This window comes from Fopius arisanus, unplaced genomic scaffold (genome assembly GCF_000806365.1).
Source record: "Fopius arisanus strain USDA-PBARC FA_bdor unplaced genomic scaffold, ASM80636v1 scaffold00038, whole genome shotgun sequence".
Classification (NCBI taxonomy): domain Eukaryota; kingdom Metazoa; phylum Arthropoda; class Insecta; order Hymenoptera; family Braconidae; genus Fopius; species Fopius arisanus.
In genome coordinates, this window is record NW_011887777.1 from 45,200 (window position 1) to 62,390 (window position 17,191).

The 17,191-nt window shown below is 37.9% G+C and overlaps 1 protein-coding gene across 1 annotated transcript; it reads left to right on the forward strand.

Annotated features, from left to right (window-relative positions):
* Window positions 1-2,123: 2,123 nt before the first annotated feature.
* Window positions 2,124-4,090, forward strand: LOC105266369 (segmentation polarity homeobox protein engrailed). The gene is made up of 2 exons (XM_011304484.1): window positions 2,124-3,030; window positions 3,178-4,090. The coding sequence occupies exons 1-2, from the start codon at window positions 2,391-2,393 to the stop codon at window positions 3,525-3,527; spliced, it is 990 nt and encodes a 329-aa protein (XP_011302786.1). The 5' UTR covers window positions 2,124-2,390; the 3' UTR covers window positions 3,528-4,090.
* The last annotated feature ends 13,101 nt before the right edge of the window (window positions 4,091-17,191 follow it).

Here is a 17,191-nt window from a genome sequence, read left to right on the forward strand (position 1 = left end):
ACCCATTCATAAAAAAATGAATTGTTTCCCACAGAATTCCCCTCCCCCTATCACGTCTTCTAATTAATATCAACAAATAGTGAAACTGAAAAAATGCACGTTGAATTGTTGATAGAGGAAAATAGGGAAATGTCCGTTTGGCCAAGAAAATTTCTTGTCGCCTTCGCGAATAAATATCGCACTCCAGAAGATGTTTGATAAAAAAAATAAGAAAATGTCTAGTTCTCGCACCACGTGACACGCGAAGATAGAATGTGCAGTGAAAAAACACGTAGGTGGGCGTGGCTTGTGTATTACTTAAGCCACGCCCCGGTGGCTGAATATACGAAGAGAGTGTGGGGATAAACGTTCGCCGATTGGCCAATAACAGGTTTACGTAGGTGTGGCATGCATTAATTATTCTAAATAAGTCGTCGGGCCAGCGGCGACTGATTATAGAGTTAGCAATGCCATAAATAGAATGCCGTTTACCGATGCTTCGTCCAGGGGAATATAATCACGGAACTATTTTTTGTTGTTTGAGATCGGAGTGCCTGTCAACTCGGTGAAAAAATTAATCTATCTCTTTTGGTTGAGACGATTGGTCCATTTCTTTGTTGTCTCTTGAATTCCATCTCCAAGCCACGGAGTATCTCCGGATGTCTCCGATAATCGACCGTGAAATTTTAATTATGTTCGACTGTTGACAACAACTTGTCATTTATGTTTATTTACGTGGAATCGCTGTTTTTGCCGGAGGAAACATTCGATTAAGAGATTTTTACATGAATTACCGCACTTATTACGCAAATAATTTTTCAATCCACGTAACGTTTGAATTACTTTATTTTTTATTATTTTCTGTCACTGCAGTGACTCGAAAATAAATTAACAAAAAATATCGGTTTTCTATTCAATATATTATTAATATATTAACGAGAGTTAATTCGATCCAAAAAATCGGCGTTATCAAGAGCCGATCATTTGTCTAACATGATAAATAAATTCAAACTGATAACGCGATGTAAATATTCCTCATGGTATTGGTTATCTTCTGAAAATCCGTGATAACACTGACTTGTGTTTCTCACCTATAATTTAGAAATGATAATTTATTGACATGTCTTCCACGCGCAGCTGCCCCAATAGTGAATAGTCCCAAATAAAAATAGATGTACCCGACACCATTGAAAATCCTTGAAACGATGATGTCGGAATAAATTATCTCATCGACATTATCCCCTCGGCCATGAGAATCAGCATTGACGTGCCATCTGCTCCTCTCCAAGATAACACATTAATTTTTCACCTATGTACAGAATCCCCAGCCATGTACACAACATATAATTGGTATCATTTGAAAAAAAAAACCTATTTCAGTGACAGATCGAATGATGAAGACCCACCGATAGGTTTGTAGACTCAAAGAAATGAATTAACCCCTCGAGCCATAACGAATTTGCGGTACGATGGAACAAAGAAACCAGACGCACGTTAAAGCGTATTCGGATATCGTTGGAATTATATACCACAGTACATATATACATACATATTAACAGGCGTTGCAGAGTAGGCGGTATTAACCCACGTGGGCGTGGTAACAGGCCGAGGGTGGGGGATGTGAAATATTTTTTTTTTCTGGTGGGAGGTAGTAGGTAAATTTTAAAATGTCCAAGAGAAAAAGAGAGAATAAAAAAAATGGCCCGGTGGGGGATCTACTTTTTTCCCATCAGCCCAGATTAATGTATACATCGATTCGATAATTCCCATACGCCGGAGGAAATTCGACGCACGTTCGTGTCAATATTTCGCCGTTTAACGTGAAATAGATATATTGAAAGTGATAATGGTGGGGATGGGAATCGATGGTTTTGAATGGGATGGTGGGGATGGCGATCCCCACCTGGTGATTTGGAACAGGGGGAGGGAAAAATGTTGATGGTGGGGTTGGTGGTTGAGATGCTGGGGGCGGGGTCTCGATTCAAACGCTAATAGAGATACAATCGGGGGTGCCTTGTGCTTTGGGATCGTTGGCTTCAACGGGTGTAGGAGGAGTAAAGAACATACGACTTGTAGATAGGTGGGGGCAGTGGTAAGTAGGGACCTCAGGCCCCTAGTTTAGACATCACTGTGCGACGGATGGACAGCCAGTCAGACCCGTTACGGCACTCGCACCAGTACTCGGAAATCTTGAGGAAAACATCATACCCAGGAGAATTCCACCCCCACTCTAAAAAAAAAAGTTGCATGTGTGCGGGAAACTGAATTTTCATTTTTATTTTTTGGCACCAATTGTAGTCATTCGATCGATCGATTAAACCGTAGTTTTGTGAATCGATTAGTCGACAGTGATTGTGAGAGAATTGTTGGTTTCTAGAATTGTTGAAGTTCTACATCATCTGCTTAAGTGAATGAGATGCATGATGAGTGTTGCACTGGCAACTATGGAGTCTCTTTACAGTCTGCGTGGACTGGGAAGTCATTCACATATTTTCCAACACCTTCACAATCATCATCAACAGCGATCACCACCACCGAGTGCTTCCTATCAACCTCGTGAGAATCTTGAGAGTCCACTCAACTTCAGTATCATCAACATTCTGAGACCTGATTTTGGGTGTGCCGCTATCAGTAAATCATCATCAAGAAAGTCAAGCCTGTCACTTGCTGAATTGTCGGGATCGGGTTCACCGTCGTTACTGAGGGATTTGAGTTTATCAGAGAGACTCGTCTCATCCCAATCAGCGTCGGTACACCGGGACAGCGAGTCCTCCTTCTCAGGATCAACATCACCACTTCAAAGGCACTCAACCCTAAGTAGAAGCGGAAGTCTCGAGAGTCTCGCTAGTAACCGCAGTTCTGTAACGAGTTGCTTAACCGGAACAAACTCGTTGTCATCAGCGGCATCGACCATCGGTGCTGAATCTGTCAGCGGCGATTCCATCGTAGCAAGTAATTCACAAACAAATACCACTTCCGGTTCTGGCAGTGGCCAGAGTTTGTGGCCCGCCTGGGTTTATTGTACCCGATATTCCGACCGTCCATCATCAGGTAAGCCCTCTCATTCTTCAAAAAAATTTTTTTTTTCTCACAATTGCACATCCGCAAACATATTTTTTGCGGTGATGCTCCAATAAGAGGACACTGTCCCATAGTAATGTAAACCACATCGCTAAATCATAACTATTAATGCTGCAGGACCGAGAACGAGACGAGTGAAACGTACACCTAGTGAGAAAATAACACCTTCCGAGGAGAAGAGACCGAGAACGGCATTTAGTGGTGAACAATTGGCAAGACTGAAGAGTGAATTCACAGAGAATCGTTACCTGAACGAGAGAAGACGCCAGCAATTGTCCCGTGAGCTTGGACTCAATGAGGCCCAGATTAAAATTTGGTTTCAGAATAGACGTGCAAAAATAAAAAAATCAACTGGACAGAGAAATCCACTGGCACTTCAGCTCATGGCACAAGGACTGTACAATCACACGACAGTTCCAGTTGATGAGGATGGGGAGGAAACCACCACTCCAGCCTGCCAACACTGAATATTTATTCATTAAAATTATTTAAATAATCTCCGAATTATTCAAATAATTCTCAAATTATATAAAATAACTAAAATCTGTATAGACTGAGAATCAGGTGTAGGTAATACCCAATTTTCTCATTTACTCTTGTTAAAAGCATCTCAATCCTGTTAGTTATAACTGATTAGTGGTCATAATTGCCAAGTAACAATTTATTTATTCCATACGTTTGGATACCGCTGTGAATAGGCCAATAGCCGTACTGCATACATTACAGGTATAATCTCGTAATGAAATACTATTAGATGATATCCATTAATCTGTAAATAAATATTGTGCTTAAGAGGTGTAAGAATAATCATACGGTTTATCCACAATAATTTCTCCGACCCCGGGAATGATCTCACTGCATTTTGTCTCCCTGTTCAACATTTGTAAATATATTAGCATAATGATGATATAATTTATATCTATGACTGGTAGAAATAAGGACGAATTATTTATCACGCAATTCGTTCTCCAGTGTGTTATCTTATATTTGTAAGTTTTATACTTATTAATGGCTACTGTTATGCGTATTAAACAATGCAATAGTATAAACATCATTGTCTCGTTATTATTCCCATTTTCAATGATTTTAAGGATTGCGGATGCACTATTTTATATTTATTTCAGTCAACATTCACAAGTGCATGTCTGGTGTACTGCGTACGAGAGAATCTAATTATAAACTCCTTCGTACTATTCTACTGTATATATCAAGTACAACTCGTAATGCTTCATTTTCCACTGCCACACTGGGACATTCTCTTCAGTCCGCCATAATTGATTTCAAATTAATGGGGTATGCACTGTGTATTCAATTAATGCTGGGAATTAATGCGGGTTATCAGTACACGGTTTTCTGCAAGACTCTACATTTTTTTTGTTTCAGTTTTAAAATTATTTTTTTATCATACTTTTTTAGATTATGTTGCATTATTATTTTCATTTTTGATCAATCAAATTTCAAATTATTGATATTATTATTGACGAGATTACGAAATACTTGAGCGTGATATTATTATTATTATTTTATTATTATTTTATTCGTCTCTGATGTTACAAAAGTTTTTCTCTATTTTACATCGTCACCCGCCATTTTTTGCCCCTCATAATCCATTCAGTTTTTATAATAAATAAATTTTCCTAATTTAACATTTTAATATTAATATTAATATTTAACGGTTTGACATTGATTTGGAGTGTCATAAAATATTTAGATATAATTGTCCATGAGTAATTGGCAAATTTTGGATTAATTGATTAATCAGAGTGTAAAGAGTAGATTAATCGAAGTGATAAGAGAATATTATCGTGGGAGGATAGTTTTTTGGGTAATAACTGGATAAAATATTAGAGACTTAGTGCGGCTGTTCTTCTGCAGTAATTCGCAAATGGTAGGAATGCTAAAAGAGGGGAATTATACGTATTACCACTGCATACACGCAAGGGGAAGTTATCCAAGTGTATATAACACTGGCCGCCACAGGCATTGTACGATGGCCATTAGGGGTTTCTAGTTTGTAGCCACCAGTGGCTCACTAAATTTACTTTTTTCTTACGCTATTTCACTTGAGAATTTATGGTGTATACTATCTCCGATAGTATATTCTTTGTTAATTGTAATGTATGAAGAATCTCCGGAGACGTACAGCCTGAAAATACAGGCGGGTAACACTATTTGGATGAGAAACGGTTGAAACTTCAAAGGGTATATGGCTTTTATCACGAATGACTGGTAGAAAGAAATTTAAAAACTCGAGGGTAAATTAATTCCAAGAAGTATTACTGTGGAGAATCCCTTTAGTCGCTCTTCATCTCCAATCGAGCGGGACACGAGAGGTTCTAACGAGTCTACGAGAGCAAAAGACGATTTATCGTTAGTTAGTTTCTACATGCTTTTGAAATCACCCGACGACGACAGCGACGACATACACGAAAACCCTTGGATCACTTTAGGTAACTACGTCATGTGTATATAATACGGTATATGACTCTTGCGCACATGTTTCAACCATAGATCAGATCATGGCGCACAGTTGGCTCGTACATCTTTTCGAGGTACATCAGAATCCGGGGGATATAAATTTACCGAAATAAAAATCCCCAGCTCGCAAGGTTACGTACACTAAATACTCACTTCCGGTTATATATTTATCTCGATCTTTCATCGTCCGCCAAATTATCCTAAGACCACGCACTAGGGCGAAACAGTGTAATTGCCGTTTTACTGTCGACGGATCATATTAGATACTCGTTATTCTAACGAGCGCGAATAGTCTTTCAACCGAGTTATTTATTTATTCGTGGAAATGATAAAACTCGCGAATAGAAAAATTTCATTTCGCATATTAGTTAGTAATTTCAGTTACTTGGAAAAATTTATAAATTTGTGTAATAAATATTGTTTATGGGAGAATTGTTTTTTTTATCGTTAATATTGGGGGGATGAGGCATGAGCAATTTGTCTCTCGATTGTCTGAGGTTTTCATGGAAAATTGAAAATAGAGTCTGTCCCTTTCATTCAAATCTCCAACGTCAGCTCAACGTAATGATGGAAGGCATGAGTTTTAGGTAGCGATATTCAAGGTATGCATAGCGTGTGTGGATAAAGATGGGAGAAAATGAGCAAGAAGTCAGAAGGAGAGACGACGTGGGACAACGAGAGAGTAGTGAGACCACCCAACGCGATCACACGCGCGGTATTTGGTGGAGAAAGGGTAAAAAAATGAGAATGGCAAAAAAAGGCGATTGAGAGAGCAAAGGGGAGAGTGATTAACAGGTATATGTTTTCGATTAAACCAGATGAAAATGTACCATTCGTCTCATTTTTCATAATTACTTCTTCAAATTTTCACGGTCCACTCATTATGGACGAATTCTATATATTTTTAGAACATTGAAGAATTGAAGAAACATTTTAGATATTTTTAGAACATTGACTTGCCATTTCAAAATCCCCTGAGACCATTTTTTATTTTTACATCCAATTACTCGGTGCGAATTTTTTTTCACTTTCAATTTTCAAAATTTCACCGGTTCCCACCCTCTGGGTAAAATTTGTTCAATAATTTGCAATCTCCTTTAGTTTCTGCAATAATCCCCAAATTTTCGGGATTTTTCGGACTCGCGGTATTTTTTGAATTTTTAAAATTCTGCTCTGACAGTGATTGAAGATAATTCGAGATATTTCGAGATCGATTTCTCTTATCCTTTTGATATTAGGAGAACATTACTGTATACATATAATTTTATTACAACAATTGAGGAACTCATATTTAGTCAATTTATTTAGTTTACAAATATAATTCCGATGACAAAAAGTGAGGGTGAATTATTCAATAAATTTCTCTCCCCCGGATAGATTGAATTTCTTTGGTCATCATCGGTGGATTAATTTCGGATCGTCAGCTAATTATCGTTGTGCTCAAAGTCGCATAGGTAACGGACTGGTAATTAAATTCTTTGTGAGAACGATTCTGGAATGTCGGGGGCGAGCGCCAGTCGCAATTAAAAGAGAAACGTTTCGTTTTCTTGCCACCCTTCATTACCCCCGTCTTTCTGTTACTTCAGTTAAGAAGCGCGATAATTAAAAAATATATATATGCAGGTGTAATTGACCCCCGGCCACCCCCTCATATCCCTTACTCGACGGCTGTAGTTTTTCTTCACGCCTACACATTTTATTTTATTTCATTTTAACCAATGTACGTGCGTCGTATCTGGAGGACTCATGTTCCATGCTAATTTCCCTTTTTCACAGCTATCTTTTTACTCTTCTCGGTTGGGGGATGAAAGGCACGTTTTTACGATCCCAGAGGCGTTTATTCACTATCGCTAAAAGCCAGGGGGTGAGAATTTACCCTCTGCTCTTAGTCTTGAATTGAAATAGTTGAAAAACAATTACCATTTGAGAGCCGCAACTTCGCTTTTCACTTCATAATTGAAAAGCACGGAAAATTGTTGGAAAATTTACCACCCCTTCCTTCCATCTAATGAAGAGACTATTTTTATTTCTCTATGCAAGAATTTATTTACCGGAGATTTCAAAAAAATAGTTCAGAATTATTTTTCAATAATTTTCAATCAACTTTCAATAGCTTTCTAAAATATCTCGACAATTTTTGAAAAAAAATACTGAAATCTTTTCTAGGAACAGATTTTTTAGTTTAAAAAAATAAGAAAAAAATTATTTGGATGACAAATTGTTATTTACCCGACACACACGGGGTATCAGTACTGAATATTTCTCTTCGTGAGGTATCTCTCGTGACTGTTAAAAATAAGGGGTAGAGATCTTTACCATACTATCTGAAGCTTGCAGATAAGTGACAAGCACAAAGGGAGAGATTTGTCGCGGTCCTAAATCGTTTTGGCAAAGGTTGCGTGAGCAAACGTGCGGAATTTTGTGTCCAGAGGGGTGTTGACATGTACCCAACTTTTCCTGCGTGCGAACCAAGTATACAGCCGCCTGTTTGTCTTCAGTAGCATACCAACCCCTAGTGTCAATGGGATACGATCCCCGCTACAGGAGGAAAAAAAAAAAAAAAACATTAGTGAAGAGTGAAAAGGAATGGCACGCTCGACGGGTGAATAGCATGTTTATTTAACCCGAAGTAATTTGATCAAAAATTTAATCAACTCGGATTTTTGGACGACGCGTGTGACGAATCGCTGGATACAATAAAAGTCGAAAGAATTCCAGTTTCTTCCTCGTCCTCGGGGAATAATCGAGTAACTCAGTCATGAGAGCAATGAAAAATTGAAATATGATCTAAGCCGAATAAAATGAAGTCCTGACCGATCAGGGCCGGGCCTCAAAGTTACAATCCATCGATTAATCGATTACGATTATTCATTTTTCGTAAATTTCCCATTTGCAGTGAAAATTTCGATGATTTCGTTGATATTAATTATTATTGGGAGAAGAAATTGAAGATCATGCATAATATGACGATTTGATGGGAAACTGCAATGAAAATGTGAGATGAATTTTCATGAATAAAAATTCATGCAGTGTAATTACTCAAGTAATTGAATATTTATGAAAAATAGAATGATTTGTTTATTGAAATATCGTCACCAGGAAAATCCGGACCCCCAGAAAAACCGGAGAGAATAGAAATTTGTTCTTTCCCTGGCGCTTCATTGTAATTCACCCCTCCCAGTGTCGAGGTGCAAGTCACGTACTTGTTCGTCCATTTCAATTCATCGTGTGGTGATTTAATCAAACATGCCTGAAACAGATAACTAAACATTATATGTGTGAATTCTGATATGAGGGGGAAGTAGGGAATTTCAACGTATGCCGTGGTGTTCTTTTTTTTTTTCGGTGCGAAACGAGGGGTTGAAAACACCCACAGAATGGGAGCTCATATAAAGTGTATGTCGGGAGACTGTGGGGTGTGCAGATGAAAGTACGAAGTATCGTGATACTCAATAGATCACAGTGGTTCCAGCCATCTATTTGGGGGATACTTCAACGTAGTATATGCACACCCTCTGATATATACTGTTGAAACAATATGCCACTTGCCGCAACCAAGATTTCACTCTTTTACTACCCTTGATACTGGGGCCAGTGGTTGTATGAAAAACCATTATACCATCTCACCCCTCGGCTTCTGGTGTCAGGGGAGAATTTTCCGGCTTATGAATATCATTTGGTGGTAAGTGATTGGCAATTTGTGGATTGCGTTGGGGGTAATTTTAGTCGGTGAATCGAGTGGTTTGGGAACGGGAAAAGTAGTCGCGCAGTCCATTTGTCAGCCATCGCTTGTTCACGGGAAAATAATCATTAGAGACGATTCAAATGTGTTATCATTTTTTTATATCATTTTACTCTCCCAAAAATCACAGATCAGACTCTTGAGGTGAGATAACAATTTTTTTTTCTGTTTTTCCATTTTCTTTTTTTAATATCCCAGTTCTTTATTTATTTACAAGGCAAATATAAACTAAATCGGCTATTGGTTGACGAAAAATTTAATTTTCGAAACGATGGAAAATCCCTAAAAATTAGAAATCAGATGGTTTTGTTTATTATTATTTTATTTTTTCATTATATATGAAATCGATCGCTAATTGATGACGAAAAATCTATCCTGGATCAATCCTATATAATTCATCGATCATTTGTATAATTTTGCCGTGAAATGCCAGTTTAAAAATTCGAAAATACCGCGCCCACCTCAGAATCACTAAACAGGTTAAATTTACCAATAAATTCTCCCCCGTGCATCCCAGAAGCCATGTCATACGGTAAAAATCGATACAAGGGTTATATTCACGTCGATGAAATATTAACGCATTGATTGCTCGTATTTTTAACTATGCAACAGCAGAACTTGTCACGCTATGCCAACTAATATGCATTATAGACCACGTCAGGCTGTTGGAATTGAAACGTTGTCAAGTTAATTACAGAGAGGACACAGCCACTTCCGCGGAGGTCTTGGGAGAACGCCTCGAGCTCCAAGGAGAGCTTCAGTAATTAAAACGGAAAATGCGGGGTCAATAAATCCTCCGTGAGGAATCATTACCGTCTTCTATCCTCGTCTCGTGCAAAATACGGTTTCACCATCGATTTGAAATTGTAGATCACCGTTTGATCTCTCCCTCCGTCGGTAATGCGAAATTTCTACATTGCCGAATAAATATGATTTATCCATAAACATAATTTATCAAATTTTTTATCAATTACGCACTTCTCAGCAATTGAAACTCAAATTGCCGAGATGAATTCAGGGGACTAGCCTGTATGTGCTATTTGCCAATATTTGCATATTTGCATGAGTCTGGAGTGACAACTGTTGTTTTAATGTTTTAGATCTTTTAGAAAAAATTATGTATGAGTTGAGCGGCGATTTTGTCATTTAATATGAATCGACTTGATGAATTAATATCGAAAAATCAGTAGTCATTGTTGAATGGATAATGACAATAAATTGACGCCATTAAAATCGGCATGACTGAATGAGAATTGCGTGGGATGGTCTTGACACCGTCATGCCGGTGATAATTAAGCGATGAAAGGACTCGGGCCAGAAGCACTGGGTACTTGTAATTATGAGCGAGAGGTAATACATGGAGAGGAATTAATTTAATGAATATCCTTAAAAGATAATAATTGCAGGAACGAAAATGTACAGCTATAATTACTAATTATTTTCAATAATTCCATTAACTGAGATGCATTATTGATTATATGAATTATTGTTATAATAATGATATGCTCATTGTAATTATTGAATTGCCATTAATTTGAGGAATTTGATATTTCACGTACCGTCCGGTGACAGTCGATAATGAAGAAATTCCAGAAAAAAAGCAATTTAATGCTTCAAATGTTGAGAATTTACGGTGTAATATCATCTTCGGGATAATAGACAAATTTTATTTATCCCAATGAATTCCTGGGTCCGCGGAGTAATTTTTTTCGCAGAGTAGATATACATCTCGTGCAATTATTTATAAACGCTTATTTATAACTCGTTTTTTAAATAGTTACAATATATATATAGTTACTACAGGCATTTAATGAAAATCGGTCGTATAAAACTGAAAATACTTGACTGCCTAAAAAATATCAATCATTTCCCTAAACTTTCATTAATTCCAGCAAGTATTTAACCAGAATAATAATTTACTAGACATGAGTTGTGCGAAATTCTTGATGAATGAGAATGGCAATAATTCAGATGGTTGGCAACCATGTTTGCACCTCAGTACTAAATTTCACGGGCATTATGAAATTTTTCTCTCAGTGCGGTTGATTCATCAGGTGTGATTTTTCCGATGAGACATTTATTAGGTGCACGCACGCGTTTACAAGAAGAAGGTGGCGCCGTGATAGATGCGAGTGAACAACACCGACATGGGTGGTCTGACACGTCACGCGAATAACGCAATACGTTATTTGCAGTCATGACGGCAATCTCCGCATCTAGTTATTTTTTCCAACCAAAATCCCCAGAATCCCCTAGACATTAGTGCGCTAGTGGGGTTTTCCAGGAATACCAACTGCGTCGAAAGAAAGTGATTAAAAAATTGATTACTCGAACCAAACGAAAGATCGGTGTCAATATTCAACAAATCGGTAATTATTCTGGATAATTGATAACTCGTGTTTATTTCGCGAGGGAAATTTCACCGCCATCTTGACAATTGATGTGTAGAGTGCAGTGGAAGAAGGGCATTTAAAAAAAATCACTGGATCTGGAGGAGGTAGGTTTTAACAGACGATATTATGTCATTACTTGATTTTAGTGAATCGTCCTTTGAATAATTGGTTATGGATTCTTCCCAAAAAATTTGCAGGACCGCCCCAACCGGGCGGTTATGATTAAAAAAAAATGTTATCGATGCTGAAGAGGTTGAGAGTTATAATCCGATAATGACTGGGTGGACAGTTAAGTGCATGTGTTGGCAACTACTTGAAGGGAGACACCGATTAAGTTTGTGGAGACAGAAAAGGTGGAATCCCGTTGGAGACTTGCGGCGACCAACGGTCTGGCCTCTCTTCGGAATTCTTGGAAGCTCCACCAACATCAATGAAGCCAATGGAGTTGATGGTGAAATTGAATCAATTCCAGATAAACTTGAATCGATAATTGCGTCGTTATGTGCAATATCATTTAATGACTGAGACAGCGGCGATTCGTCATTGGTGCATACCGATATTTTAACCGATTAAATCGATTCCCATGCAAATTATTCGAATACGAAGACCTCTAGGCTTGAAAAAGTAGTGGGGAATTGGGGAGAAAATTCAGGAGCCGCTCGACGAGACTTTTAATTAGTTGGAATAATCAGTCGTTACTGAGCAACAATCGTCGAGGGTAATTATATTGAATAAAGTACTCCAACGAGTTCATTTTTTTTAATAAAAAATTCGTCTTATCATCTGGGAATCCATTCCCCCAATTTTTGATTACTAATTTGTAATTTGTATAGTAATGTTCGTTGATGTGATTAGAAATTTAGAAAACAGAGGCACGAGATTTGAAATGATTCTGTGGATGTAGTGTGTGTAATAGGTTAAGGATAATTATTCTCTTCTTGTTAAATGCCAATTAGTCGTGTGTCTTTAAAGTCCTCCTAACCAAATTTAGAATATCTCGTTTTTACTTCTCGTATTGACTGATTGCTCGTTTATTTTCACCTCGATAAGTGATCACGTCGACTCCTCGTTGGTTTATATTCATAATATATATCAATCCCATTTATGTAACTTGTGTAATGATATTTATTAACGTGAATGAAAATTTGCAAATGAAGATAACGATATTTGCAATGACTCTATGGATAATGGGGTGTGTAATAGCTTCAGCCCTGGGGGCTTTTACGCATATTTAGCGTAATATATGCGAGTTGAATTATTCAACGTGGGGTGTGCGGAAAGAGGAAAGCGCAATTCACGGAAAACTATCGAGTGAACTTGAAATTGCGCGGGTTTTGCAGATTTTTTTGACGATTTTTTAAAATTTTCATGCCAATAAAATTGGATTACACCCGAAATTCCCAGAAATATCATATCACGATAATTGATTATGCGTAGATGAGATGCAATTAATAAATAATGAAGTCCGTAGTTACATGATTATTTATTGGCAAATTACTTGAATTCTGTATAACTTTTATCTCAAATTTTTATTAGAACTTGGAGCTGCGATAGAAGGGGAATCCGTGTAATTCCCCTTTTCTCGGTAAACGGCAATTAGTCTCATGTGTCTTTAAAGTCATCCTCACCAAACTTAGAATCTCTCCTTTTTTACTTTTCCCATTGACTAATTGCGGGTGAAATCCCGTGAAGTGATCCATAGAATCTCAACCCAGTGAAACTCGCACCCAAAAGGCCTAAGAAAAGTTCTTAAAATTCCTCAAAAAATCCTAATAACTATCAAATTAAATTCAACTCAAATAACATCATCCAGAAAGATATACTCAAAAATATTTTGCAAAAAAAAATGGGGAGGATCGATTTCTAATTTCTTAAGACGATCCGCTCGGGATAATCTCATGAGATATTTGAATGAAATAAATAATTCAGATAATAATTTAAAAAATATTTCTGAGGAATTTTTTTGTTTGGTTCGAGGTGCAAGTACTGGGTATTATTGAGCTCCACGGATTGAGTACCACTGTGCCATTTACAATTAAGCAATGTAACCGAGTCAGAGACGCGTGGAGCGTCGTGTGTGGTCCACGGCTTGGAGTTCACCTCTTTCCTCCCGGGGCACTAAGTCTCGTCGTCTCGTCTCTCTTCTTTATCTTGCTTCACGGCTGAAATAAGCCAAGCTGCTTCACTCCCACTAGTGTATCAATCCTCTATCCACACTCATCTCCCACCATCTACACTGCACGGCGCCACCACCGCGTTGTTACATTCCTCTCATCCTCTCCGTCGCCCTCCGCGCTCATTCCACGAGTTCCCAATGATTCATCCGAGTCGATCATTTATTTTTCCCCCGTTGGAAAATAGGAATACTCGCCGATGCAAGTGCGGAATGGTATATTGAAATTTAATTAGTAGATTTTGTCACAAGACCGTAAAGAAAGTGTTTGTCACTCTGTCGAAAAGAACTTTTTCATCACCATGTGCCGAAAAGTAACTTTTCCGGCACGCTACGCTTCGAAGAAATAGTATATTTCGTAACAAGTGCGGAACAGTGATTTTTGGCGCGTGGGGGATCTGTAGCAGGAGTAGGAGGCAGACGGCGGGGCGTGCGTAAAATGTCACTTTACGCACATTATGTCGAAAAAGTACTTTTATAGCACAAGTGCGAAAATTTTTTGTTTCCATCATTATCAAAATTTTACCTAAATATTAATAAAAGACTCGCGTTTCACTTCATATAATTTATCATTCCAAATACGTGAATTTAATTGAATTTAAGGTAAAATCCAAAAGTTCACTAGGACAAAGTAAATTTTCTCGGCAGAAATAATTTTTTTATCAGCATTAATAACCAAAAAGAGATCGACTGAATAAGGAGCAATGAATGCCGATGCAATTTTCCATTTGCCTTGTTGAGTTACTCGGGTGCTTTTTTCGAGAGTGCAATCAATATTCCGTGTGTTTACTCTGTTGTATTCTGTAATGGACAAGGTTAATGAAGAGTTCGTCATGGAGCCGTACGAACGGCAGGTGACGTTGCATTCATGCATGAGAGTACCGAGCAACAGATGAGATTTTACACTGAAAACCATCTTGGGCAATGTTTCGCTCGGCATTGATTCTCAATCCTCAATTTTGGTGTGGAGGAGAAGAGAGAGAGAGATATTTTAGTGAGTCCGCGAACGTTCGCGTACATAAACCAGTCGACAAAAATGTCTTTTCAGATTGGGCCCACACATCGCGTTGCGAGAAATCTAGAGGTCTGGATTAAGTCATTAAGTGTCATAACTGGTTGTTCTCGGGAATCCTAAAAAAACAAACTCATTGTAAACACGAGATTATGCATAAATTATCGTTGACTTGGATGTCGACGAACGTCGGTGCATAGCTAACTATTTTTCGATTAATTCCGCATTAATTTCCCAGATGAATTCCGAAAAATTTTATCGTCAACTACAATGAAATTTCAGGAAATCCTATCATTGGAAAATGCGAAATTCCGATTACTTTGTAAAATGTTCATACGATCTACAAACAATAATTAATTGATTATTTGAAAATTTTGTTGGGGAGAAATTGGAATTCTTGTCATTTAGATTTTTATCAATAATTTCTTTTACTGTTATAGGGACGAAAAATGAAGGTTAAATGAAAAATTAATCCTGATATTGGAAAAAAAATATTTTTCACCGTTTCTTCGGGCTTTTTGCTATTTTTACTATAATGTCGGGGTAAATTACTACAATTTTTCTTCGTATTTTGATTGATCATTGCATATTATCACGGATCTGTGTTTTGCAACCTACCCTCCATCCCCAAAAAGACTTTTTAATGAGAACTATATATGGATCCCAAAACACGTTTATGGACGCAGACAAAACCCCAAACTTGACTTTTAACTCGTCACGAGAATTATAATTGGGTGAAAGTTGCTCAGCATCTTCTTTGACATTGAATATTTTTTTCTTTTTTCGGGAGTTTATTCACACGTGACGTAACATCATAGATTCAGCGACGGCTATTCCCTAACGCTGATCCCCTCGCAACTTCCAAAATTCAAAAGAAAATCATCACGCACTATCAATTTGTTTCTCATTTCCCTTCACAGTCAAAAAATAGACTTAAAATTAAATTACGCAATTAGATTGACCCACATTCCCAGCAGAAATGTCCAACGCAAATTTCTTCTGGACGTGCGCAAAAGGGAAAATTCTTGCGTGCGATATAATGAGGTTCAAGGGTCGACCTTCGGTGAAATCCGGTGGATGCAAACTGGAGAGAAGAAGCACCTAGATTTTGGTCTATTGAAAAATGGGTGAAGAAGCGTCGATGGGATAGAAAAGACCTTCCGTGATAATTTATTGGTCAATCGGAATGACGCATGGCGGTATAAGGTGACGCGTCAGCGTTCGCGGTCGACCATTAATTTTAATACCCGCCAGCATTGGGATCTTTTCCTCCAGGGGGATTTTAGCCTCTCTTTCTCTATATAGCTTCTTGGATCGCCATCACCGGTGAGTTGATGGCATTCTGGCATCCATCGGCGGCTTCAACTGGTGCAATAGAGGCACAGTATAACTACTACTGTGCACATTGCACTGAGACAACCGGCTAAATGCTTCTCGTTCTGTTAACGATCGTCCTCGAAAGATCGACATACCCACATACAGGTTAGCGTCAAATCGCTTCTTCTTTTTTTTTTATCTTCTTTCAATTTCTGAAGAATTTATTCTGACTTGGTTGGCTATCGAGGTAAGAGTTACGAGAAATTCACAGCAAGAAAAATTCACTGTAACTTTAAACTCATTTCATCCCACTTCGCGGAGAGAAAAATTTTGGCTAATTTGTTGTTGTGGGAAGTCCCCGTTTTAGTGGGAGATCAGTTTTCACTGGAAAAAGACGGAAAAATTGTGGAAATCATTTCCAAGAGGAAATCAAACAAATAAGAACTTATTAAACATTCTGATATTAATAACCAGAAAAATAATGAATACAGAAGTTGAAGATATCTTCTGGAAGTTGAAGAAATATTTAAAAAATTTGATAACTTCAAGGTATTTGTTTAAATATTTTTCCCAATCCAATTAGCACCATTTCGATAACATCTGAAGCTCTCGGTGGAGATGAGCGGACACCTACACCAGATATGATATCTCGTGAATCACTCAAAAGTCGGAAAAGCCATCACATAAAATCACAATCTGTTGAGACCGTAAATTGTGTTATCTGAACAGCCTCTAAAATTGATACTGAATGAATTGTTTGGAGTGAGTTGATAATAGAGCTAGGGTTAAACGAGGTGTGCGCTATGTTCTAGCTGAGTGCGTAGAGCTCATAACTCGTTGGTGTAAAACATGCAGGGAGAAACAGGCGTGGTTGAACCTTGATATCAACCATGGCCACCTTTCAACTGTAAATCAATTGATATCGCTTGGTGCGCGTGTGCCTCTTTACCCTCTTTCATCCTCGGTACCATAAAAACAATAAAAGAGAGAAAAAAAATAATCAAGTACACCGGGGT

What these genes read in the sequence shown, in the direction of transcription:
- LOC105266369 (XM_011304484.1), top strand. Translation starts at nt 2,391, where the DNA reads ATGAGATGCATGATGAGTGTTGCACTGGCAACTATGGAGTCTCTTTAC. An exon ending in TTCCGACCGTCCATCATCAG is followed by an intron (nt 3,031 to 3,177) that starts GTAAGCCCTCTC and finishes TTAATGCTGCAG; the next exon opens with GACCGAGAACGAGACGAGTG.